General features: G+C 41.5%; 2 protein-coding genes across 5 annotated transcripts; one reads left to right on the top strand and one right to left on the bottom strand.

Annotated features, from left to right (window-relative positions):
• Window positions 1-400: 400 nt before the first annotated feature.
• On the bottom strand, window positions 401-11,211 carry LOC142367753 (uncharacterized). Of its 2 annotated transcripts, XM_075449779.1 has the most exons (5): window positions 11,149-11,211; window positions 9,584-9,661; window positions 8,357-8,423; window positions 3,651-8,277; window positions 401-922 (listed from the first exon to the last, which is right to left on the bottom strand). In XM_075449779.1, exons 3-4 carry the CDS (start codon window positions 8,415-8,417, stop codon window positions 5,762-5,764), a joined length of 2,577 nt encoding a protein of 858 aa, XP_075305894.1. In that variant the 5' UTR covers window positions 8,418-8,423; window positions 9,584-9,661; window positions 11,149-11,211; the 3' UTR covers window positions 401-922; window positions 3,651-5,761. The 2 variants fall into 2 exon arrangements, with proteins under 2 accessions (XP_075305894.1, XP_075305895.1); XM_075449780.1 differs by lacking the exon at window positions 9,584-9,661 and having other exon boundaries at window positions 11,149-11,191.
• Window positions 11,212-11,333: 122 nt separating this feature from the next.
• fbxl6 (F-box and leucine-rich repeat protein 6) lies at window positions 11,334-26,475 on the top strand. Of its 3 annotated transcripts, none has more exons than XM_075449171.1 (10): window positions 11,334-11,396; window positions 13,435-13,962; window positions 14,087-14,245; window positions 15,536-15,599; window positions 15,721-15,852; window positions 17,773-17,880; window positions 19,489-19,602; window positions 21,012-21,234; window positions 24,705-24,948; window positions 25,030-26,475. In XM_075449171.1, exons 2-10 carry the CDS (start codon window positions 13,517-13,519, stop codon window positions 25,157-25,159), a joined length of 1,620 nt encoding a protein of 539 aa, XP_075305286.1. In that variant the 5' UTR covers window positions 11,334-11,396; window positions 13,435-13,516; the 3' UTR covers window positions 25,160-26,475. The 3 variants fall into 3 exon arrangements, with proteins under 3 accessions (XP_075305286.1, XP_075305288.1, XP_075305287.1); XM_075449172.1 differs by having other exon boundaries at window positions 11,357-11,396; window positions 13,495-13,962; XM_075449173.1 differs by lacking the exon at window positions 25,030-26,475 and having other exon boundaries at window positions 24,474-24,792.
• Window positions 26,476-26,621: the final 146 nt, after the last annotated feature.

Here is a 26,621-nt window from a genome sequence, read left to right as displayed (position 1 = left end):
TATATGTTATTCAACATCAAGAAAAAGTAAATAAGATTCAATTTAAAGCTTAAAAAAGGAATAAGAAATTATCTAATGACTAATTATGGAACAATTAATATAAATTAAATGATTAAACTGTTAATTATTCTGGGTTTATGTTCATGTTGGAACATGTTTCAGTGGATCTCTGCAGACTTGTGTCTTCATCAATCCTCTTTACGTGGAACTAACTTTGGTTGCTTCTATTTTTTTGAGCACTGTGACCTTTGCCACAGTGTCCTCTCTTATCCCAGCCACCATATTTCCTTAAGTTCCTGTAAACACTAATGATAATGATGATAATGATGATTTCATTGCCTGTGATACAACCAACAATGCCTGTTTAAATCTGGGAAAAACACAGCTGATGACCTTAACATGTTTAAACAACCAGGCTGTTTATTCTGACATCTTTTCAACAAACCGACCTCTGTAACATCAAAAAGAGGCTGTAAGGTTATGAGAACATCATATAAAAAAGGTGGAAACTGTGCCATCGAGCGTCACGTTTACAGCGCGATGGCTGCAGACTCGGACATAAAACTGGATTAAACTGTTTAAGTCACATGTTTGTCTCTTCGAGCTCCACCGGGCTGCCGTGTTCACTCTGAACGGCGGCAGTAGAAGAAGTAGAAGTAGAAGAAGCAGCAGCAGCAGCCTCCCGGATCCCAGGTTTAACTTTGGACTTTTTGGGCTCCAGCACCAGAGAATAGCCCGGTTTCACCCGGGGTAATGCGAACTTGAGCTTCAGCACCATCTGCGTGCTGTTGTGGAACACGCCCTCCAGGCGCGGGTTCGTGTTGTTGAGGACGGTCTTGTGGTAGACGATCTCGCAGCCCATCGCCTCGCGTTTCTCCCACCGGGACTTGCCATCGAAGCGCAGCATCATCTTGTCAACGTCCTGAAAGAAAATATTAATCAAAATGTATAATTCGGAAATTAACAAATTAAAATGATTAAATAATTAGGTTGTTTTTTTAAAGGGACACTATGTAATAAATTAAGTAATTTATTAGCTCAAATCAACATATTCATTCATAAATTAGTCCTCATTGGTGTAAAATGATCTCTGTCAAAAATCTCACTTGTCCTCCTGAGTGAAGAATAACTTGTCTGTATCTACATAGAGCAGGTAAGCTCTATGGAGGCTGCCATGTCCTTCCGGTCTATCAAAAACGACGAAGTGCCGAGAGGGACATAAAGCACTTCGAATCGCGATTTCCCCACCAGGCCTTCAAGCGGAAATGACGTCATTGGACGTCATTTCCGCCAAATGGCTTATTACAGCCGCTAATGCTAAATAGATTTTATTCCTTGGCACATATGTCTTTGTGTTCATTAGCTTTCTTTTTGTAAGTGCATCATCTTCTTCTTTTTATTATTATTCCTATGCTCCCCCTGGATATCTTCTTTTTTGGCGTTATGCTCACATTTGTAAACTGTTATTTTGTTGATTTACTAATAAAGTTTAAAAAAAAAAAATGCTAAATAGATTTTATCTCGTAAATGATCCCACTAATAATGCATTGATTGTTACCAAACTTCTGCCGTAGTACACATAGGCTCTTAACTCACAAAACGAGGCATTAGAAAGTTTGTAAGTTTACCGGGAGTTTATTTACCGCTGCTAATGCTCCTATTGCTAACGCTGCTAATGCTAACGCTGTGTCGACGTCACTTCCGGTAACTCCCGGAATCTGACTAATTGCATTGCTTGCACACCAAAGGAGATGTTATGTTATCTGACATGTTATCTGTCATCTGTATTTATAGTGTTGTTGTATGTGTGTTATGTAATCCTTTGTACTGTGTGTCTTGATTTCTTTTTGTTTGTATGGACCTTGAGTCTGAAGCTATAGCTTCTTGAATCTTGACACATTCCGCTTGCCGTAGTTCAAGAAGTTGCAGCGCACATTTGAAAACATGAGGCGCTAGAGAGCAAATTCATTCAACTTTGCAAAATAAAATTGCACCACTAGATGGGGGAAGAAATTACATAATGTCCCTTTAAATAAAGAAAGGAAAAAAAATTACAATAATTGTACTCCTTACCCCACCCCACTTTAAAGGGATGGTTCGGAGTAGATTCACCCTAGGTGACCGAGTTATCCCGAATAGCTTAGTACAAGTGCTAACGGACCCTGGGAGTATCTCCAAAATTACCACAATAAAATCACATGCTATGACACCAAACTTCTACAGTAGTACAAATATGGTCTGTACTCACAAAACGATGCATTTGGAAGTTTGTACATAGTCCAGGAGTTTATTATTATCAGCACAAGCCTAATAGCTTCTCTGCTGCTAAAGCTGCGTCGACGTCACTTCCTTGATCTGGGACGAGCCCGTAAAAGTCCTCATAATATGCACAAGGAAAAGTGAATTTAGCGTCAGTATTGATAACTAAAATCCTTGTCTAATTGATAGTTGGTAACATTTCAGTGTTTCCCCACACAGACTAATTCGTGGCGGGGCGCCACAGATTAAACACCGGCCGCCACATATTGCGTTTCGTTATTATTATTTTTTTAACGCTATTTACAAAAATACTCGTATTCGTTAAGCTGCATTTCCTTTTCCTGCTCTCCCTCCGTCTCTCTGTCAGTCACGCGTCTCTCTCACATAGCCCACACACACACACACACACACACACACACACACACACACACACACACACACACACACACACACACACACACACACCCCCCCTCCCCTCCATGCTTCCCTGGAAGCGTTGAAGCTTGCTAGCTTCAGCGTCACGTTAGATTAGCTCAACCGAAAGAGGACGGCTGGCGAAATTCATGAAAGGTTGGTATCACGTGCAACTTTATAAAATCACACATTAAAAAGTCCTATAAAAATATTTTATATTTTGAATACAATGTTGTCCCGTCCCGTCCCATAGCAAACAAGCGATTACGCCTTCTTTTATAAAGTTAACTAGTCGCAAGTTTGTCATAAAAAAAAAAAAAAAAAAGGTAGTTGGGTTGTCGAGATCAAAACACTAGCAGCTGTGAATCAAATAAAGTAGGTTTTTTAAACTCTTACACTGAGTGTTTGCTGCTTCAATCCAGATGAGTATTGAAAAATATTTTCCGCGATTGAAAAAGAGACGTGTGTGTTGAGGATGAGGACCAGCCTGAACCGGAGGTATCAGTCTGAAACAGCTGAACAGTCCGACCCGTGTAATTAGCTATGTTATTCATTTGTTTACAATGAAGATGTGAAAATCTGCAGATAAGCACCTGTGTCACCCACCGTGACACAGGTGTCACACATCCTTACGTCCCCCATAATTTTCCTTGATGGAGAAATTATCCAGGTTCTTAACTCCCAATGTGACATTACAGATCTGACAGTGGGGGGTGGTATTTTGAAAACAAATTCTGAAATGGGTTCTATGTGGTCTATTTAGTCTGTGTTTCATTTAAGTAGAAATGGGTCTGGGTTCTTAAGGGTTAATACAATAAAGTTCTGTGTGACCAATTATTAACGAAGGAATTATTTTGAAGAATTTTTATTTTTTACTACCCCCCCCCATAATAATAAACTAATAATAATAATAAACTCCTGGACTATGTAGAAACTTCCAAATGCATCGTGTTGTGTTGTACAGAGAAAGCGCATACTTTCAGTGTTGTACTGCAGACCAATGCCTCCCCTCAGCACACAGCATTAGCAGGCACAAAGCAGCTGCAGCTTCTTTCGTAACACAAAAAATATATAAAAACAGTTAAGTTACAGGTCATTTGAATTCCCGACATGTTGCTAAATCATGCTGAGAGTTGTTTCAACCATCGTTGACTCTCAGTGACATAAATAGAGTGGATTTTCAGATATAACAGCAGCTTTTTACCATCTCAGAAACATCAACAGAGTTAAAGGTTTCCACTCCCAAAAAGACCAGGAGATACTCATCCATGCATTCATCTCCAGTAGACTCCATCACTGTAACGCTCTTTTAACTGGACTTCCCACAAAGAGCATTAAACATCTCACTGGAAAAAATGCCCCTCCAAAAATAAGTAAGCAAAACAAATAAAAGACGTTTTTGCTTGAAATAAGCAAAAAAAAAATCTGCCAATGGAACTAGTGAAAATCGACTTGTCAAGATTTCTTGAAATAAAATGTGATATTTAGGACTTTTGAGATAAAAGTGATCTTGAAATTAGCTTAAAAACCTCTTCAAATGTAAAAAAAAGCTTGTTTCATATGATATGTGACTCAAAATAATTTGTTTTCAAGACTTTTTCATTTAACAAGATATTCCAGATGTATTGTATTAAAACAAGTCCCTGTATCTGGCTGAAATGGTACTTGTTAGGCAGTTGTGTCTGATATTAAGTGTAATGAGATATTTTGAGTAGAAATGAGACAAATATACTTGGTAAGACTTTGTTTTTGTTTTTTCCAGTGCTGCAGCTCATCCAGAACGCTGCTGCTGGAGTTTTAACCCGGACTAAGAGATCTGAACACATCACAGCAGCTTTAAAATCTTTACTCTGGCTTCCAGTCAGTCACAGAATAGATTTTAAAAGCCTGCTGATGGTTTACATCTGTGATATGTTCAGAGAATATAAAGCCAGCAGAGCTCTTAGATCCAAGGACTCAGGTCAGCTGGTCCAGTCCAGAGTCCAGACTAAACATGGAGAAGCAGCATTTAGCTGTTATGCTGCAAACAAGTGGAACAAACTGCCAGTGGAGATTAAACTTTCACCAAATGGAGACATTTTTAAATCCAGGTTAAAAACATTTCTGTTCTCATGTGTCTATGCATGAAATCTGCACGATATCTTTGAACTTATCTGGACTGTTGCTTGTTTTTAAATTCATTTAAATCATTTAATTTGTTTCTCTTCATATTCTTTTATGTATGTTTAATGCTTCTTACACTCCCTGCTGCAATGCTTTTATTTTATGTAAAGCACTTTGAATTGTTTTGTTCATGAAATGTGCTACAAATAAATTTGATTTTGACTTTCTAAAACTTACATCATAGTTTCAGCTTTTTTTGTACACTTACGTTAAAACTGCTTTCAGTTACCAAAAGAGTCAAATTAATATAAGAAATTCAGTTTAAAAAAATCCTAATCCCAAAATAATGAACGTTATCACGTCTAAAAGTAGAAAAGTTGGAAAAAAAAAAACAGACAATAATAAGTATTACATGTTATTCAACATCAAGAAAAAGTAAATAAGATTCAATTTAAAGCTTAAAAAAAGAATATAAGATATAATCTAATGACTAACTATGGAACAATTAATATAAATTAAATGATTAAACTGTTAATTATTCTGGGTTTATGTTCATGTTGGAACATGTTTCAGTGGATCTCTGCAGACTTGTGTCTTCATCAATCCTCTTTACGTGGAACTAACTTTGGTTGCTTCTATTTTTTTGAGCACTGTGACCTTTGCCACAGTGTCCTCTCTTATCCCAGCCACCATATTTCCTTAAGTTCCTTTAAACACTAATGATAATGATGATTTCATTGCCTGTGATACAACCAACAATGCCTGTTTAAATCTGGGAAAAACACAGCTGATGACCTTAACATGTTTAAACAACCAGGCTGTTTATTCCGACATCTTTTCAACAAACCGACCTCTGTAACATCAAAAAGAGGCTGTAAGGTTATGAGAACATCATATAAAAAAGGTGGAAACTGTGCCATCCAGCGTCACGTTTACAGCGCGATGGCTGCAGACTCGGACATAAAACTGGATTAAACTGTTTAAGTCACATGTTTGTCTCTTCGAGCTCCACCGGGCTGCCGTGTTCACTCTGAACGGCGGCAGTAGAAGAAGTAGAAGTAGAAGAAGCAGCAGCAGCCTCCCGGATCCCAGGTTTAACTTTGGACTTTTTGGGCTCCAGCACCAGAGAATAGCCCGGTTTCACCCGGGGTAATGCGAACTTGAGCTTCAGCACCATCTGCGTGCTGTTGTGGAACACGCCCTCCAGGTGCGGGTTCGTGTTGTTGAGGACGGTCTTGTGGTAGAGGATCTCGCAGCGCATCGCCTCGCGTTTCTCCCACCGGGACTTGCCATCGAAGCGCAGCATCATCTTGTCAACGTCCTGCTGAGTTTTGCACGGCCCGCCGTTCCGGCTCACCATGGCTACGATGTAATCCCTGTCCATGATCTCCGGGCGCTCCTCTCGATAGACCTTTTTCGCGACTTTTTTCTGCTGCGGGCTGTTGTGTTCTTTTTGTTTTTTAATCCGTCGACGTGAAGACTCGTCCGAGCTGTCGCTGGAGGAGCCTTCGTCTTCCTGGGAGCTGTTCGAGCAGACCTTGGACCGCTTGTCGGGCCTCTCCTTCTTGTAAGGATAGGCGTGGCCGAAGGGGTATTCTGCCATCAGGACGGAGAACGTGCAACTCACCAACTGCAGGCTGACGTCTGTCGGGGGGATTCTGGAGAAGGTTCCGCCTGGCAGGAAGTCCCTCAGGTGTTCCTCGGTGACGGCGGCGATCACCTTTATCGCCCTCTTCAAACAAGCTCTGATGAGGTCCCGGTTGGTGTGCCACTGGCCGCAGTAGTCAAACACTCCTTCGAAGGTTTTCTCCTGCAGAGGGAACTGCAGAAAAACGTTGGCGGCGTCCTCGGGCTCCAGCAGAGTCGTAGGGTCTTTGGACCAATCGAGGAACTTCTGGTAGAGGCAGAGCAGGTACTGACAGAAGAGCGAGTACTCGCCGCCGCTCTTCAGGAGCTGCCAGTAAGGCCCGAGGACTTTGCAGTAGACGATGGCCAGAGCGCAGACGAAGCTCTGGATCACGGAGTCGTTGGCGTCGGCGGCGACACTCTCCAGGATGACGTTGGGGCGTTCGTCGTTGCTCATCGACATCAAGTCGGAGAAGAAGAGGGCGATCTCTTTGTGGTGGTGAATGAGGCCCGCGGCGGCTTCGAAGTAGTTGTTGAACCTGTTGGACCGATTCACGGCAAGTTTGGAGGGGTTCCCCTTCTCCTCGCAGAAGGCCACCCAGTGCTTCCGGTAGTTCTGCTTCTCGGGCGTGCGCGGACTCAGGATGTTGCACGCCATGTGGACGTAGCGCCACGTGGCGCTTTCCGACATATTCACAAAGTTCTTGAATTTCGGGAGCTTGTCGCGGCCGAGCTTCTCTCCCCTCGACAGGATGATCTCCTTCTCAAAGCTCATGATGTGCTGCTCGAGCGCGTCGTGCACGTCGACCAGGAAGTTGGCGTTGTAGTTTAGAAACTCAACGGGGGACACGAGCGGGACGTCCCGGCGCACGGCGTCGAGCCTCTTCTCAAACTCCATCATGGCCGGGTGCTCCTTGCACGTCAAAGCGTACTGGTTCTTCAGCAGATCCAGGGAGACCTGCTTGCACGCCGCGGTTTTCCCGCCGTAGACGCTCGACAGCTTTTGGACGGACAGCATCGCGATGTCGAGCAGAGTCAGAGATTCTCCTTTGTCGGCCGAGCCTTGGTCTTCGCTGTTGGACGCGTCCGAGTCCTCGTCGCTCCCGTCGGGCGCGGCCTCGACATCCATCTCCTCCCTCTGCGAGATCTCAAAGCTCTCGTACTCGTCCTTGATCGTGACTTTTTCGTAACTCCCGACGTCGTCTCGTCTCGTTCGTTTCTTCGCAGCGACTTTGGGGGTTTTCTTCCGAACCAGCTCAAAAGGAGTCTGGAGCAGAGTTTCCATCGCCGTGTTTCTTCGGTGACTCCTCGTCACAGAGTTTCGGAAACACATTTTCAGCTTCTTTATCTTGCTCCTGAGGTCCCGGTACGACTTCTGGATGTCGCCGTTCTTGCAGAACTCCGGGTTGAAGTTTTTAAGCCAGGTTACCATGACGATCGGGGAAATTTTCTCCCTGGTGACAAAGTTGATGAGCTCGAGAATCAATCCGTTCGTGACCTCGATCGACTGCGCCCGCTCCGAGAAGTCCCTCAGTTCCAGAAGATGCTGTCGCTCCACGCCGATGCTGTCGCATATCGGTCCGACGAAGTTGAAGTTGACCTCCGATTCCAGGAAGGTCAGCCTCGCGTGACCTTCCAGGCTCAAGGTCGTTGCAATGCCTCTTTCAATCAGGCGCCGGAAGTCGGCCGACTGATGAGCGGGAAAGATTTTCTGGAGCCAATCTATGACGGTAATCCAGGGAAAGTTATTGTCCTCCCTCAGAAGTCCCACTTGGATCAGTAGTCTGTTCTTGCAGGGCGCCAGTTCGAGCTCTAATCCTTCTCCAGACTGGGCGCCAACGAAGTCTGTAACGAGTATCCAAAAGTAGGCATCTCCTGAAAACGAAGATGTTGGAGAACGATTAGAAAAATAAAGTTTGACAATAATAATTCCTGTAGTGGCGTTTGGACTTACTCAGATTAGCTTCGGTTACCACCGCTTTCCCGCTGAGAGAGAAATCCTGACCTTCCTCCATCCTGCGCTGTTAAGAACAGACGACATTCGGTCTTTAATTCTCACCTTGTAAATCAAATCAAATCTATTTGTATAGCACATTTCATGTACAAAACAATTCATAAAATTACGTAAAATAAAAGCATTGCAGCAGGGAGTGGAAGAAGCATTAAAAATACATAAAAGAATATAAAGAGAAACAAATAAAATAATTAAAATGAATTTAAAAACAACCAACAGTCCAGATAAATTAAAAGGCACACGAATCTGATCTGTGAAAGACATCGTGCAACAACCGTTCGTACGCATGATTTAAGAGAATTTGCACATTCACCAATCTTTTCATATTTTACGTTTTCTTTTAGGTACGAACAGAATTTACGAGTGACCAAGACCTGTTGTAGGAGTTTCGTAAAATAGCCCGCTGTCGTTCCAATCAAGTTTGCTTGACTAACGGATTGTATATTTAATCACTTTGAAGCAAACATCAGGGCTCCAGAGGGAGACCAATTTGGTCGAAAAAAAAAAAAAAAAAAAAAAAGGTAGTTGGGTTGTCGAGGTCAAAACACTAGCAGCTGTGAATCAAATAAAGTATGTTTTTTAAACTCTTACACTGAGTGTTTGCTGCTTCAATCCAGATGAGTATTGAAAAATATTTTCCGCGACGAGACGTGCGTGTTGAGGATGAGGACCAGCCTGAACCGGAGGTATCAGTCTGAAACAGCTGAACAGTCCGACCCGTGTAATTAGCTATGTTATTCATTTGTTTACAATGAAGATGTGAAAATCTGCAGATAAGCACCTGTGTCACCCACCGTGACACAGGTGTCACACATCCTTACGTCCCCCATAATTTTCCTTGATGGAGAAATTATCCAGGTTCTTAACTCCCAATGTGACATATGTGACATTACAGATCTGACAGTGGGGGGTGGTATTTTGAAAACAAATTCTGAAATGGGTTCTATGTGGTCTATTTAGTCTGTGTTTCATTTAAGTAGAAATGGGTCTGGGTTCTTAAGGGTTAATACAATAAAGTTCTGTGTGACCAATTATTAACGAAGGAATTATTTTAAAGAATTTTTATTTTTTACTACCCCCCCCCCATAATAATAAACTAATAATAATAAACTCCTGGACTATGTAGAAACTTCCAAATGCATCGTGTTGTGCAGAGAAAGCGCATACTTTCAGTGTTGTACTGCAGACCAATGCCTCCCCTCAGCACACAGCATTAGCAGGCACAAAGCAGCTGCAGCTTCTTTCCTAACACAAAAAATATATAAAAACAGTTAAGTTACAGGTCATTTGAATTCCCGACATGTTGCTAAATCATGCTGAGAGTTGTTTCAACCATCGTTGACTCTCAGTGACATAAATAGAGTGGATTTTCAGATATAACAGCAGCTTTTTACCATCTCAGAAACATCAACAGAGTTAAAGGTTTCCACTCCCAAAAAGACCAGGAGATACTCATCCATGCATTCATCTCCAGTAGACTCCATCACTGTAACGCTCTTTTAACTGGACTTCCCACAAAGAGCATTAAACATCTCACTGGAAAAAATGCCCCTCCAAAAATAAGTAAGCAAAACAACAAATAAAAGACGTTTTTGCTTGAAATAAGCAAAAAAAAAAAATCTGTAAAATTCTACCATACATTTATTTTCCATACTTTATTAAGACTTTCACAAACAATTCAAGACTTTTCAAGGTCAGGAAAACAGTGCTTCAAAATTTCATACTTATTAAGACTTTCAAGACCCTGATCAACCACAAAGCTCTAATAGAAAACAGTAAGTTCAACCAGTAAGTTAAACTGTTTTGGCCTCTATTTTCGGTCGAAGTCGCTTGTTTTGGGCTGATCTGGCAACTTTGCTCCCTACTCCCAAATATGTTACTACAAGTAGCATTTATACACTGTTACACGCAAGATGGATTATTAAAAAGAAAAAACACAATGTACTCTTCAGTTTGAAGTTTGGATAAATCGAACATTGTGACGGTGTCTCTAAGGGCTGAGATTATTGTCTGAATCAATCAGCTGAGAAAATAATCATGATGATAGCTATGAGCTCTGACTAACGTTTACATCATCACATGTATAATGTGGTGATATCCCTGTTCCTCTTGGCTCTACACCTCTGTTTTGTGAAGTTAAAATGCAGCTTTTCTTTTAGGGATCAATGAGTTCAATGGAAAAAAATGCCCCTCCAAAAATAAGTTTAAAAAAAACAACAAATAAAAGACGTTTTTGCTTGAAATAAGCAAAAAAAAAAATCTGCCAATGGAACCAGTTAAAATCGGCTTGTCAAGATTTCTTGAAATAAGATGTGATATTTGGGACTTGAGATAAAAGTGATCTTGAAATTAGCTTAAAAACCTCTTCAAATAAAAAAAAAAAACGCTTGTTTCATATGAAATCCGACTCAAAACAATTTGTTTTTAAGACTTTTTCATTTAACAAGATATTCCAGATGTGTTGTCTTCAAACTTACATACATATTGTGGCTTACTAGCTGTGACTATAAAGATGATTTTAGACAATAAAGCAGCATTTGTTAGTGGCTGCTAACATGCTAATGTTTGTTAGCCGCGCTACTGTTAATACTTTGTTATTGTTAGCTCAGACGTTATTAGCGGGAATTGCAGAAGGCTGCACTGCATCGAAAACAAACGCACAAGCTGAATGTCTGTTCTGGAACATTTCCAAATTATGCCGAAGTCAAAAGTCGATGAAATTAAGCTCTTACCCTGGAATGATTAGCCCACCGCTCCTTCCACTTCACAACACACGCTTGAGTATTGGGGAAAACTGAGCTGCTCGGTGATTGGTCGGTTTCTTCTTCTTCTTGTAATTTATTGGCGGTTAGCATGATTGGTCAGTTTAGCGGAAGGCGGCGAGGTGTTGAAATCTGAACCAATCACGGCAAGGATCACGGCGAAATGCATTGTGGGTCCAACCACTTCTAGTATTTTTGTGAGCCAGCAGAAGCTAAAGGTAAATTTCAGAAATTATTATTGCAGAAAAAAATTCTGGTTGTAAATCTTCTTCCTGGGGTTGGGGTTAGAAACACTCTTCTGTATTATATCGCGCTGCCTTTCTCTTTGTCGTGTTTAACCACATTAATTAGTCGTTACGTAGTAACGTCACCTTAACTTACGGAGCAACGCTAACGTGAACGTAACAATCAGATATATGATTTAATGTGTAAATATATTGCTATTTTAATGTGCATTGAAACGATTTGATCATCTTTTTCTTGGCTAAAAGTCGTCTGTGACAATGTGAATTTCGATACTCTTATTTGTAAACAGTCGAAGATGCGCGCGCAACTCGAATTGGCTATAAAATGCTTAATGCTAAGTTGCTAAATTGTACGGTGGCCGACACGTGCAAACGCGCTGCGAGAGCCGAAACACATCCAACAATAAAATGCTGCAAGAGAAAAATGCGGCAATCACAAAAACGACCGGAGCACACCCGCGACAATAACTGATCCATGATCTACGGATGATCTACCATGATCCATATAGAAAATGGATGGATTTTGTTATATTTTATTGCTTTCACTGTTTTTTTTATTGTTTTTATTTGTTTTTACTTATTCTTCTCTTTATTTATTACCTGCTGTAAAGCCCTTTGGTACATCGTAAGGATTGTCTGTAAAGGGCTGTATAAATAAAGTACATTCAGTGATGTATTTACTTGAGAGTAATCAGTTATATTCTGTTACTGCAGCTTGTTCATTTCCCAAATGATCAATAAATCACAACTGAAGAGATTATTTTGGATTTTTTTTATCTCAGGGATTCCAACCACTGCCAGCTCTGGCTTATTCCAGTTCACATTTCATGCATCATTCCCAGCATTAGCCAGCACTGGTGCACAGTGATGCGTACTGATCTGTAACATGGGGAGAAATGCTGTAAACACTGCACTGGAAAAAATGACCCTCCAAAAATAAGTAAAAAAGCAGCAAATAAAAGACGTTTTTGCTTGAAATAGACAAAAAAATCTGCCAATGGAACTAGTGAAAATCGGCTTGTCAAGATTTCTTGAAATAAGATGTGATATTTGGGACCTTTGAGTTAAAAGTGATCTTGAAATTAGCTTAAAAACCTCTTCAAATGAAAAAAAAAAAGCTTGTTTCATTTAAGAAGATATTCAAGATGTGTTGTCTTCAAACAAGTCCCTATATCTGGCTGAAATAGTACTTGTTAGGCAATTGTGTTTTATATTAAAGGTAGGGTAGGAGATCCTGGATTTTGAGTCCAGCAAAGCTGCATTTTGAAAATACACAGGTAAAAAGTCCCAACCCTTTTCTTCACTTTCCCCCCGAAGGCACGCCTCTAGAGTACATGAACGGGCACGAGCACGAAGGTGCACGAGCGCTGTTCTGACAGCAAGCATCGATCGTTGCCGTATTTAGTATTTAGTATATGATAACTATACGTTTCATAATGCTAGGTGCTAGCCAAGCTTGCTCTAGTTTAGCTTCCTGCCAAGCTTCTGGACGAGTAATTCGTTCACGGAGCAGGGTACGCGCACAGAGGGGGGGGGGAGCAGATTGCAGTTTGATAGACGGCATCAGTATCCAATCATTGTTAACGGTCCGTTCAGTATGATTGGATACTGTTTTTCCTAGATTGTACGTTCTAGAGGCCACTAAAACTTTTCATATTTACTTTTAATTAATTGGTTGCAATGGGGGTGTGAAGAGTATTTCAAGCAATATGTAAAAAAATGTTCCAGAAAAAGATCCCCTACCCCACCTTTAAGTGTAATGAGATATTTTGACTAGAAATGAGACAAATATACTTGGTAAGACTTTGATTGTTTTTCCAGTGTTGTGTTGATCTTTCCATCCAAATGGCCACAAAAGCCAGAAAGAAGGGCGGGATGACCCCTACTACATGATATATTAAAGAAAAGGCACCGTACGTCATCAAAACAGAGGGGTAGGGCGATGGGGAGGAATTGCGTTTTTGGCGTTTTTCAGTCACACCGACGGATCTGATTCTGTTTCTCTTTTCAGCGGCCGATACGTGGGACTCTATCCTGCTGATCTCTGGTGTTCTTGGATTAAATCTTACAGTGAAAAGAAGATAGCAGCAATCATGGAGGACCCTGCAGCTTCTGCTTCAGGACAGAGTGCAAGAAAAGAAGGAGGTAGACCAAAGAGGTCGAGGAAGGCGTCTTTAAAAAGGACCGCGACGCCGAAAGAGAAGAAGCCCAAAAATGTCCGGTGGCCTGTCGGGTCCAACTACACTGTGCAACAAGGGGAAGATATGCTGTTTGTTATGTCGAATGTTGTCTCTGAGGACGAGGATACACTTTGGCAGACGGAGAGTGAAAAGAGGAAGGCAGCTAAAGACGGGATCCAAGCCAGTCAGACGAAGAAAAAACCAAAGCGGCAATTTAAAATGCCGGGAGAAAAGGACATGGCAGGTTCCGTTAGGCCAGGTTGTCGTCCCGGGTTCGGCCAAAATCTGCCAGAGGAGGTGCTGATCAAGATCTTTCAGATGGTGGTCGTTCAAGACGGAGCTGTGCCGTTTCTATGCAGGTAGCTCAGAAAGTTTGATCCGATGCATCCGTACGCCACAGTGAAAACAGTCTGTTCCATTTACAGATGGCAAGGAGTGCCATGATTTCAACTTTTATCACTTTTCCTGCTGTTTGTGCTTCAGAATGAGCCAAGTTTGTCGCCTGTGGAACATTGCCGCCTCCAGTCCGCTCCTGTGGCGCAAAGCGACTTTGGGTCACTGTTGGATCGCACCAGGGAAGGATCAGACGCCTGAAACTAAGAAGATGGTTATGGACACCGTTAACTGGCTGGCACACAACAGGTCTGTATGAGTCTGATGAGATTTCTTTTGGAATCTTTGCTGTGTGGCTCCCCCTACAGTGGTAGGTTATATAACACCTTATCATAAGCAGCATTCCCACTGTAGGAACCTTCTGCAGTTCCTATAACCTTTTCAGGAACGGGGCCGTTTTCTCCCGCATTCGCACATACAGGAACTAGGGACCACGGCCCTCAGTTCCTGGAACCATTTCAGCTCCTCATGTGTTATCATGTTAAAGAGGCCACAGAGATGACAGCAAAGCTCACAAAGATGTCGGGAACTGCGGTGTTTCAGCCTTCCAGGCAATCTGGGGCAGTTTCAGGTCCAAGAATGTGGAAAACATTCAGAAGCACGTAGTTTTAAGGTTCACAAACTTCTGCAGTGTTGCTTTAACTAAGCACGCTGACTGGCGGTCTGTGGCTTAGTGGGTACAGCAGGCGCCCCATATACAAGAGGCTATGGCCCCGATTCGAATCCCGCATCGGACGGCCCTTTGCTGCGTGTTGTTCCCCCTCTATCTCTGCCCCCTGCTTCCTGTCTCTCTACACTGTCCTATCTAATAAAGGCATAAAAAGCCCCAAAAAATAATTTAAAAAAAAAACTAAACATACTTAGAGCCTCCCACTCGATACGCGCTGCAACAAGCTACTTAACACTCACTGATCCAATGAGAAGCTTCTTGTTCCTTAACCAACCACGCTGAAGACACGTCCCGTTGTCGTGGAGACGATGTGACACCAAGTAAACGAAACAATTACTGAAACGAGGGTTAAGAGCAGTCCTACGCATTTTAAACCCTGACAGGAGAGCGGTGAGCCATCAGCTCCGAGGCGGACATCTTTAAATCCATCTGGGTAGCCGGATAAAAAGGACAAACAGTAGAACTCGCAGCTATGTTTGATCCTGAAAGTAAGAGCATTTTTACCCACAACATGGAGAGAAGTGAAGGTGTCGGGACTAAGCAGCTGTTTAGTCTCCAGGAAACACCGGTCAGGGAGGCTAACAGTTAAAAAAAGGCTTCAGGTTGTTAGGGAGCATGAAGCTTGGACTCATCGGGGGAGCATCAGGATAAGAAGAGCTGCTGTACAAACCTGTGGGGCAGAGTTAGGATCCAGGCTCTCCTGTGTTGGGTGATGTTGTGCGCAGACTTCACGGCTTAGTTTTCTGCACGTCTGCCTTCGTGGGTGTTGGGGGCGAACGGGAGGGCGTCGAGCACCGGCGTGCCGGGGGTGTGAGGAGGCGTGGCTCCTCCAAACTGAGGTCAAACTGTTGTCTCCTTGTTTTTTTCAGATTCTCCCAGCTGCGAGACTTCTCTCTCTGTCACTGGACGAAGAACGTCAGCTCCACGTTGGAGGTAAAGTGGAACCTGTTAAATGATTTATATGTTTCTGTATTTTCTTAAAAATTCAAACGTTTCGTCTCCTGAAAATATGTATATACGAACATATATGTATAAGGTTTGTAATGACTTTCAGGCTGTTTCGCAGTCCTGCCCTCACCTGGCCTCCATCAAGCTGTCTTACTGCTCAGGGCTGAACGCCAGTGCCTTCCTCAGCCTCGGTCAGCACAGCCGCTCCCTGCACAGCATCGACCTCCAGTATTCAGAGGTACGCTCAGGTCACAGGGTGATACGGAAATGTTTTGGGACTTTTTATAACACTTAAAAACTGTTTAAAGATGCTCCTTTTGGTGTAAAAAAACAACCTAGCTGTGACCCTCAGCTTTATTTATCCTAAAGGTGAATGTAAGAGGTGTTTGATGAAGGTTTGTTGCATGTGAAAGGTTGTGATTCATCAATAAAAAAGCAGCTGTAACACCAGCTGTAACCAGTAAGGGCTTTACCTACATCACTGCTCTGTGGAGCCCTTGAATGATTCAACCCCAGAGTGACAAAGCATTCAACATGGCTGCCGCCGCTACTCGCGGATGTAATGAATGGGATTATTATTACATTTATGTAACATTTACAACATTTACATTTATTATTATTTATTACATTTATGTACTAAATGGGAGTATTACCACTGAATATTACCTTTAAGGGAAGGCTTTTGATTTCGACAGGGATCTTTGTGACCTTCCAAAGAATCAGCGGACCGCAGACCGTGACGTCTGAATTGAATTGAATTGAATTGAATTAATAATTGAGAACAAAATCTCAAAGTGCTACAGTGGGATAGAGGACAACTATTAAAGCAATACTATGTAACATTTCTACCTTAAAATAACAGCTTGAAAAAAATTGTGCAGCTAGAATGAGTTTTAATATTACGATTGGCCTGTCTCCTATGCCCTTCGGGGGTCTGAGTTGGAAAAACTGCGCTATGTAATTTTGCTGGACCGGCCTGGGAGCTGAGCGGAAGTACTTCGACTTGCTTTCTGGCACACATACCGCAAAAACAAATAGACCCCTCTCACGCTCCCAGGTATAAGGCTAAGCTAGCGCAACATTGTCAGTACGATCATCATGGCAGAGGCACCGAAGAAACAGAAGAAGACGTTGACTGATGAAGCAAGGAAGAGAAAGAGATTTACGACAGTGTCTTAACCTTAACATTACCTCCAAGCCTGTTGGGGGAGCTCCATAATGGGTTTTTTGAGAAGTTACATAGTATTATTTAAGATCAAAAGTAAAATGCAAATAAAATACACAAATAAAAGTAGATTAAATGCAAAAAGAAATAAAAAAGGGAGATTATTAAAAACATTGGGTAAAAAGAAAGGTTTTCAGGCCTGATTTAAAGGATTTAAAGTGGTTAAGTGCACCTCACATCTATGCTGGGAAAACTCACAAAGCAAAGCCTGAAAGCATTTAAACGTTAAAACAGGAATTCAAACAGGAATTTGTCAGCAAAATGAAGGAACTTTTGGGATGAAAACTGTAAGAAGGGATTAAATTATAGAGCAGAGTCCACTGTGCAGGCCATGTTGGAATTGAACGTGGCTTTTATCGTGGTCTCCAATACGCTTCGTCCCATTTAGCCTCCTGATTAAAAAGAAATGGGAAACATTCGACCAGTGAAACTAAAGATTACAGAGTAAGGTTACAAGCGTGATTTAACCATCCATCAAACTGTAAATGCTATGCTTAATTTGATCATATTAAGTCACTGTTCTGTATTGATTTAACTCTCAGAAAAGATCATCTAACCTCTAACCCTCACCAACGATTTGGGCTGACCAATTTTATCGATACTGCGATATATATATCGATATTTCGTTTCCCGATAAAGTATTGAATTTTCAGCCGCGATTATTTTAAATTTAAATAGTTTTTTTTTTAAAGCAAACTTTATTGAAAAGTCAGACGTTACAATTAGTGAAAACACAGAACATTAAGGTAATACAATACAATGCAATCGAATCGTATCGAACTGATCAAATCGTATCGTATCGAATCGTATCGTATCGAACTGATCAAATCGTATCGAATCGAATTGTATCAAACTGCTCAAATCGTATCGAATCGTATCGAACTGATCAAATCGTATCGAATCGTATCGAACTGATTGTGTGTTTTGCTGTAGTTTCAGGTGGAAGGATTCCGGGGGTACCTCGAAGAATTTGGGAGCCAGATCAAGCAAATCCTGTTCACTCATGGAGTAAAGTACCACAGACTTCTGAAAGCTATCAGTGTACGCTGGTTTTCTCTTGTTTTCTGTCTACATGTTGACGTGTTTAAAGCCCCTTTTCTCACATGTGATGTCTTAATCGTGCTATTTGTTCAAACATCGGTTATCTTTCCATTTATATTTCTGAAAGTGATTGAACGAGCAACAGTGCACATGCGATATTTACAATTTGCATAAGATTGAAGTGAAGTTTGATATAGTCATTATAATCATAGTGTGCTCAGAACAACGTGTCATATAACCACGATCGTTCATATTATTGTGCCCAGCGTGCAGTGTTTTTTTCTTCAGATCAAATAGAGAAAAAATTATCGTGTGTGATCGGAATCGTGTGTGAGAAGTTAAAAGAGAGTTCTTTCGGGGTTTACTGAGGAAATATGACAGGAAACATGGCCCCAACAAGGGAGCTGGCTATATGGCAAGTAAAGGACCAGAGGAGATGGCAGGCAAAGGACAAGGGGAGATGGCAGGTAAAGGACCAGAGGAGATGGCAAGTAAAGGACCAGGGGAGGTGGTAGGTAAAGATCTTTGGGAGATGGTAGGTAAAGGACCAGAGGAGATGGCAGCTAAAGGACATGGGGAGATGGCAGGTAAAGGACCAGGGGAGATGGCAGGCAAAGGACCAGGGGAGATGGCAGGTAAAGGACCAGAGGAGATGGGAGGTAAAGGACCAGGGGAGATGGCAGATAAAGGACCACAGGAGGTGTCAGGTAAAGGGCCAGAGGAGATGGCAGGTAAAGTACCAGGGGAGATGGCAGATAAAGGACCAGGGGAGATGGCAGGCAAAGGACAAGGGGAGATGGCAGGTAAAGGACCAGAGGAGATGGCAGGTAAAGGACCAGGGGAGATAGCAGATAAAGGACCAGAGGAGATGGCAGGTAAAGGACCAGGGGAGATAGCAGGTAAAGGACCAGAGAAGATGGCAGGTAAAGGACCAGAGGAGATGGCAGGTAAAGGACCAGGGAGGTGGCAGGTAAAGGACCAGAGGAAATGGCAGGTAAAGGACATGGGGAGATGGCAGGTAAAGATCCAGGGGAGATGGCAGGTAAAGGACCAGAGGAGATGGCAGCTAAAGGACCAGAGGATATGGCAAGTAAAGGACCAGAGGAGATGGCAGGTAAAGGACCAGGGGAGATGGCAGGTGAAGGACCAGGGGAGATGGCAGGTAAAGGACCAGGGGAGATGGCAGATAAAGGACCACAGGAGGTGGCAGGTAAAGGACCAGAGGAGATGGCAGGTAAAGTACCAGGGGAGATGGCAGATAAAGGACCAGGGGAGATGGCAGGTGAAGGACCAGAGGAGATTGCAGGTAAAGGACCAGGGGAGATGGCAGATAAAGGACCACAGGAGGTGGCAGGTAAAGGACCAGAGGAGGTGGCAGGTAAAGGACTAGAGGAGATGGCAGGTAAAGGACCAGAGGAGATGGCAGGTAAAGGACCAGAGGAGATAGCAGGTAAAGGACCAGAGGAGATGGCAGGTAAAGGACCAGAGGAGATAGCAGGTAAAGGACCAGAGTGGGCATCCTTCAGGTGGGATTTCATATGTTTTGCTCTAGGATTTTTTACACGAATGAGCTTTATTACATGCAGAATGTTGGTTCTCTTACTCCAGATAGGGTACTGTCCTGATCTGGAGCTGTTGGAGGTCAACACGAAGCTCGACAGCAAAAACTGTGAACTTGCTGTTTGCATCCAGGCGCTGCAGAGGGCCTGTCCTAAACTCAAGGTAAAAAAAGTGTCTACTAACCTGATGTTACAGCTTTGAGGATAGCATCCAAGATGAATAGGAGTTAATAATGCTTCATCCAGCAGTGTAGTCTGTAGTTTTATAGTATAGTAGTTCAGAAATTCTTCATTTAATTTTATTTAATATTTAGTTGGACATCAGAAATGTTTGGTTCATTAAGGAGTAATGATCAGAAGCTGCAGCAGGTTCACAGGTTGTCGTTTACAGTTTTATTTCCCTGTAATCACCCACGAAGCTTCTATCCATACTTCCCATCACAAGGAACGATTCAGGAAATCCTTCCTACCAGCAGCCATCATCATCTACAACACCTCCCCTCTGGCTGGAAGAGAACTTGAAGCTCAATAGGCTTGAAGTCTCTCCTAAAAACAATAACAATGACAATTTGCACAACTGCTCATTTTGCACTAATAACATTTGCACAAATATCATACAATATAATGTAAATTATCCATATGCCCTATACTTCTTAATTGTTTAGTCTTCTCAGTTAAATTTATTTTTACCTTTTATTGTTAAATGTACAAATCTGTTTTTATTTAGTTTACTGATGTTTATTATTATTATTTACCCTACTGGTCAGCTGGTCATACTGTAGATTTGTATATAGCTAATGTTTATTTCTCTGATGTTTATTCTATACTGTAGATTTGTTTATAGCTAATGTTTATTTCTCTGATGTTTATTCTATACTGTAGATTTGTATATAGCTAATGTTTATTTCTCTGATGTTTATTCTATACTGTAGATTTGTTTATAGCTAATGTTTATTTCTCTGATGTTTATTCTATACTGTAGATTTGTATATAGCTAATGTTTATTTCTCTGATGTTTGTTCTATACTGTAGATTTGTTTATAGCTAATGTTTATTTCTCTGATGTTTATTCTATACTGTAGATTTGTTTATAGCTAATGTTTATTTCTCTGATATTTGTTCTATACTGTAGATTTGTTTATAGCTAATGTTTATTTCTCTGATGTTTATTCTATACTGTAGATTTGTTTATAGCTAATGTTTATTTCTCTGATGTTTATTCTATACTGTAGATTTGTATATAGCTAATGTTTATTCTCTATTTTTATTCTATACTGTAGATTTGTTTATAGCTAATGTTTATTTGTCTGATGTTTATTCTACACTGTAGATTTGTTTATAGCTAATGTTTATTTCTCTGATGTTTATTCTATACTGTAGATTTGTTTATAGCTAATGTTTATTTCTCTGATGTTTATTCTATTCTATTTGCTTGTTTTTCCTTTAATTGTTTACATATCTTTTATACTGTACGCTGTTGCAACACAATAATTTCCCAAATTGGGTTGAATAAAGTATCTATCTATCTATCTATCTATCTATCTATCTATCTATCTATCTATCTATCATCAGACCTTCCGGATGCTGAACGTCAGACCGTCGATGCGGAGCAGTGGTGATACGCCGGTAGGCTTCCCGTTACTGGAGGAGCTTTGTATCGCAACAACGTCGAACTCCTACATGACCGACAAAGATCTGATGGCCGTTCTCTTTGGTTCCACCAAACTGCGAGTGCTGGATATCCGAGGATGCTCTCGAATCACAGCGGATGGACTCGCAGAGTTGCCCTGTCCCGGTAAGCAAAAGGTTTGAGATTACAAACCTTTAAAAAAAAAAAGATTTCATAAAAAGCAACAAAAGTAAAAATCTATCATTTAAAAAAAAACTTTTACTTTGAATTTGATGCAGAAACACACGGGAAAAAAAAGTTGTTTTAGAGTCAAAGAAAGACAGAAAGTTTACAGATTCTACAGGAACAGTGTTCTGGAAGATTCTCCAACCAACAGGTTACCTGCTGACAGGTGAGGGTGTCAGGATTGGGTATACTGGAAAAAATGCCCCTCCAAGCTCACCGCTTTGGGCCAAACTCCATCAGAGAATCATCAATAAGTTCAGCAAATGTTTCTCAGAGTCAGACTGTAAAGAACTTTGGTCTTTCAGCATCTACAGAGCAGAATATATCAGCCGTATATCAGCTCTGTGCAGACGCACGGCCCAGTTTAATGGACTGAGTTTGTTACAGCATCAAATTCTACATTTGTTTATATTTTCTAATACAATAGTTAGTCAGTTATAATTTATTTGCTCTGCGTATTTGTCTGAAAAACTAAGTTTCAAACGAATAAATGCACACATTGAAGTTTTTGTTGCATTTTAGACAATTTACCAGCTTTTATGGGAATGAATGGACCTAATTATAAGTCCACGTTAGTTCAGTCCTGTTTATATTTAATACCCGATGGCCGGATTGTAAATTAGAACCCTTAAAGGGATAGTTCGCCTCTTTTGACATGAAGCTGTATGACATCCCATATTAGCAACATCATTTATGAACATCTTCTTACCCCCTGCTGCGTCCTGTGAGCCGAGTTCCAGCCTCGTTTTGGTGTTGATAAAGGTAGTCCGGCTAGTTGGCTGGGGTTTAAAAAATAAAGCGTTTTGCTTCTCAAAACAATATGCGTTCAAAAGAGTAATACATTTGCATCACAAAATCGTTCTCCAGGAAAAAGTCAGACCTCACAATCTCTTGGCACTATTTTCTCTCCCTTCGTATCACTGCCTGCTGTGCAGACCGAAGTGCAGACCGAGCAGCAAATCAAATCAAATCAAGTCAAATCAAATCAAATCAAATCAAATCAAATTAAATTTATTTATATAGCACATTTCATGTACAAACAATTCAAAGTGCTTTACATAAAATAAAAGCATTGCAGCAGGGAGTGGAAGAAGCAATAAAATACTTAAAAGAAAATAAAGAGAAACAAATAAAATCATTTAAATTAATTTAAAAACAAGCAACAGTCCAGATAAGTTAAAAGATACCAAGCAGCAAACACCGTAACAGGCAGGGCTGTCGGCAGGCGGCGGCAGGCAGTGATACGAAGGGAGAGAAAATAGTGCTTTTTGTGGCCATTTCTGTTTGTAAATCATAAGTTCTATCAATTTAGTTTTCTTTGGGCAGTTAGAATATACTTTAGTTAGTTTGGAATCAAAATCTGTAATTCATTTTTGTATTTGAAGTTGTTTAGATTATTTTGGTAACTTTCAGACCCTCCCATTAATCAGAGAGATTAAGAACACACCGGGGGGGGGGGCGTGTTGGAGGAGCTTTTTGTTGGTCAGATGTCCGCTGTGAAGACGGGAGGTTTTGGAAAAATGATTTTTTGACCACTTTTTGAGCTTGTAAAATCAGATTAAGTTAACTTTCATATTTCATCTAAGTTGTAAGAGATTTTTAGTTATTGTTTTGTTCATATTTTTTGTTGGAAATAAACTACATATATTTTTTAAACAATCAAGTCGGAAGTGCAAGAATCCAACCACCTGTTGCCCCCCACGGCCTTTCTTAGAAAATGTAGTTTAGAAACTTAGTAGGCCGCGACACAGCGCCAAGAGATTGTGAGCTCTGACTTTTTCCTGGAGAACCATTTTGTGATGCAAATGTATTACTCTGTTGAACGCATATTGTTTTGAGAAGCAAAACGCTTTATTTTTTAAACCCCAGCCAACTAGCCGGACTACCTTCATCAACACCAAAACGAGGCTGGAACTCTGCTCACAGGACGCAGCAGGGGGTAAGAAAATGTTCAGAAATGATGTTGCTGATATGGGATGTTTTACAGCTTCGTGTCAAAAGAGGCGAACTGTCCCTTTAACACGTTAAAATGAGCACAAACCCAGGCTTTCTGAGAGCAAGAGCCTTCCTGCTCTTGCTCTTGGTGGAAGAGGTCACATTTCCTCTCTGCTCCTCCCTCCCTTTTTTGCCCTGCTCAGCGTGTCTGTGTCTGTCTTTTTGGAGCATCTTTTTACATATCAGACGAATTCAAGTATGATGGATCTGGTCAGCTGGTCTCTCAACGCTATTGATCAAATTTTCTCTAATGCAAAGTTGGGGAAAGGAGAACCCTCATGCCCCGACGGGACATTCTTCGCTGGATACTCAATGGACTCCTGGGGGAAGTGGAGAATCGTGTGTTTGGCGATGCTGTCTGTCGAGGACGTCGAAGACGTGTACACATTCGGATTTATGATACTCGGGTTCCTGCTATTTGGAGTTGGAGGATACCTGGTATTTCACGAAATTAAGAGAACGTGGACAGCGTTCGATGGGGTCACAAGAGCAATAAAAGCTCAAACTGAGATGCTACGTGAACAGAATCGGAAGCTGGATGCGATCCTTACACAGGTTAGCAGGCTGGCTGCGATTCCTGGACTCAGAAGAGAAATGGATTAAACCTGGGAGAAAGGCTGATTGATCACTTGGACCGGGCGGAAAGGGTCCACATCCCAAAAATTCGGCTATATTCGGGACTTCGCCATGAGACAACCAGCAAGGACACGAAGACAGGCAGCACGATCAGCTGCCTGTCTGACCTAAATAAATTGTTATTCCAATCCGGCGCCCCACACTGGCCTTGTAGCCAGCTGCAAAATTGTTCTCCACGTTTGTTATGAAAACATGATGCTTCTTTCCCATGTGCCCCCCCCCCCCCCCCCCCCCCCCCCCCTCCCCTTCCTGAGGACTCCTGTGAGAACTGTTGAACTGGCTGACATATTCCAACTGTCAAGGACAATCGCCTGATAAATACACTCTGCGCAGACTTATTGAACACACACACATGCTCATTGATAACACACGCAATTCCTCACCTCTTCACTGGTCCCATTGCTTATGATGTTGTGTGTATGTGTTGCTTTTTGTGCTGAGGTTTTTTTGCGATCTCAAACTGTATCCTGATAAAGGGTAAAGTGTGAAGTATGAGTTTTTTTCTCCTCCTCTCACCTAATGTGGGTCCTTTCTTTCTCTTATTAAAGGAGCGGCTGCACTCTTCAATGAGCTGCGTGCCCCCTTTCTCCTGGCAGCGCACCGCAAGGAGCGCATGGCCATGGTCACCTGTCTCCCCTGTCTGTTTTCCATGTTTGTCTGTCCGGATGGGTGTACTGGAACTGTAATTTCGTTATGCTGTCAGGTGTAATGACAATAAATGCTATTCATTCATTTATTGTTAAAGTTGAGTTAAAGATGGGCACTTTCTTTTCCGTCAGAGCTCGAGTGTCTGTTCTGGGGACAGTATTTCAACACCGATGTGGTGTCGTCATTTCCGAAGACGGGACTTCCGATGGTGACTGAGAAGTGGGGTCATACTCTGCAGCAGCTTGACATTGCAAACCACCTCTTCGCTGAGGAGGATCTGGAGTTGGCAGTGAGCTTCCTGGCTCCAGTGGCGGAAGCAGGCAAGCTTCACTCCCTCAACCTCAGCGGGACCAGGATCACACCGACTGCCCTCAGGTACTCAGTGGCAAAGGGTGGATAAGAACAAAGGATTTGAATGTGTAACATCCTGAATTCAGCCTTCAATTCGTCTTACAGGTCAGTCATTGGACCCCAGACTGCTCTGGGCTACCTCAACGTTTCATCCTGCCGCTACCTTCCAAGAGGAGTGAAAAAGATTTACCGAAGCCAAGAAGAGATCCGCCAGCTGCTGGACCAACTGGAATAAGTCTCTTCTGTTGGCTGCAGGAATCACGCACAAGCAGAGGTGTCAAGTAACGAAGAACAAATACTTCGTTACTGTACTTAAGTACACTTTTTAGGTATCTGTACTTTACTCCATTACTTATTTTTCTGGCTACTTCTGACTTCTACTCATTACATTTTGACACAAGTATCTGTACTTTCTATTCTTTACATTTTCAAAACAAACAGCCTCGTTACTCTTGGCTTAAGTTTTTTTTTTTTTTTTTAACTCTTGGCTTCAGTTTAATGTTTATGTATTTCACGTCATGTGCGCCATCCAATACAGATCAGTGGCGCCATCCACACCTAGTGAGAACGAGTGTAATTGGATGAATCGTGTAACGCAAACATTCATCGGTTAGGCTATTCGTCAAATTTGTGCTGACACACAAGGAAATCTTCATTCGTCAGAAGCAAGCAGGTGTTCTACAAACTGCAAACGCGAAGCTGCGCCACGCCACAATGTCGGATTCAGAGAAAGATGGCGAAATGTCTGAAAGGTCGGACACAGGAACACACAGGACACAGCGAATCGGCAGATGGGGACGGAAACCAACAAGACCTTCCTCATCCTTGGCCCTATCTCAAAGAATTTTTCGAAATAGTCGGGAGCAAAAATGACTCGTGGAAAATGCAATGCAAACTCTGCACACCCAAGACCCACGTGTGGAACTAATCAGTTTTCAAATTAAGCTTGCAATTCATATAGTGGCATCTACCTTTTTGTGTGGGTTTTTAAAAAAATAAATAAATAAAAAAATATTTTTTTATTTAAAGGTTACTTTTATACTTTAAGTAGGTTTTGGAGCACATACTTTTTCACTTTTACTTGAGTAAAGAGGTCAAGTTGATACTTCAACTTTTACCAGAGTGTTTTTAAACTGCAGTATCTATACTTCTACTTAAGTAACAAATGTGTGTACTTTTGACACCACTGCGCACAAGACAGACGTTACCATCTGAAGCCTCTTTGTTCTTTTCCAAAAGTTTTATACATTCAACAGTTGGTTTAAAACAGTTTGTTTAGACAGAAAAGAAGGGTTTGAAATTCAATGTCAGTGCCTGTTGCTACTGTATTAACCTCAAAGGTCTACTTTCTGTTTAAATGGCTCATCCTTCCTCATTTTGTTCAAGAAATTAACGGTCGACGATGACATTTTGGTTTTGGATCATCTCATATGCAAAACTTGAGGTTAATTTATGTGTATATATATATATATATATTAGAATATGTTTTTTATGATGTTTTCGTCCTTTTTTTGTACAATGAAGTGTTAATTGTCTAATAAATGTTCAACAAATACCTTTTGAAGTTGTCACTGTCGTTTTCCCTCTAGAGTACTAAATTCTCTAAACTAAATGTTTTGTTTCTTACTAAATTCATTCAGTTATTATGGATTTAATGCAGTTTACTTTTGACCCTGAAATGGCTCGATAAGAAACCC

Source organism: Odontesthes bonariensis, chromosome 18 (assembly GCF_027942865.1).
Source record: "Odontesthes bonariensis isolate fOdoBon6 chromosome 18, fOdoBon6.hap1, whole genome shotgun sequence".
Lineage (NCBI taxonomy): Eukaryota > Metazoa > Chordata > Actinopteri > Atheriniformes > Atherinopsidae > Odontesthes > Odontesthes bonariensis.
Note: the sequence above shows the minus strand (reverse complement) of the source record. Positions and strands in the feature narration are given on the sequence as shown.

What these genes read in the sequence shown, in the direction of transcription:
- LOC142367753 (XM_075449779.1), bottom strand. Translation starts at nt 8,417, where the DNA reads ATGGAGGAAGGTCAGGATTTCTCTCTCAGCGGGAAAGCGGTGGTAACC. An exon ending in GGTAACCGAAGCTAATCTGA is followed by an intron (nt 8,278 to 8,356) that starts GTAAGTCCAAAC and finishes CTTCGTTTTCAG; the next exon opens with GAGATGCCTACTTTTGGATA.
- fbxl6 (XM_075449171.1), top strand. Translation starts at nt 13,517, where the DNA reads ATGGAGGACCCTGCAGCTTCTGCTTCAGGACAGAGTGCAAGAAAAGAA. An exon ending in ACGTCAGCTCCACGTTGGAG is followed by an intron (nt 15,600 to 15,720) that starts GTAAAGTGGAAC and finishes AATGACTTTCAG; the next exon opens with GCTGTTTCGCAGTCCTGCCC. An exon ending in GGGCCTGTCCTAAACTCAAG is followed by an intron (nt 19,603 to 21,011) that starts GTAAAAAAAGTG and finishes ATCTATCATCAG; the next exon opens with ACCTTCCGGATGCTGAACGT.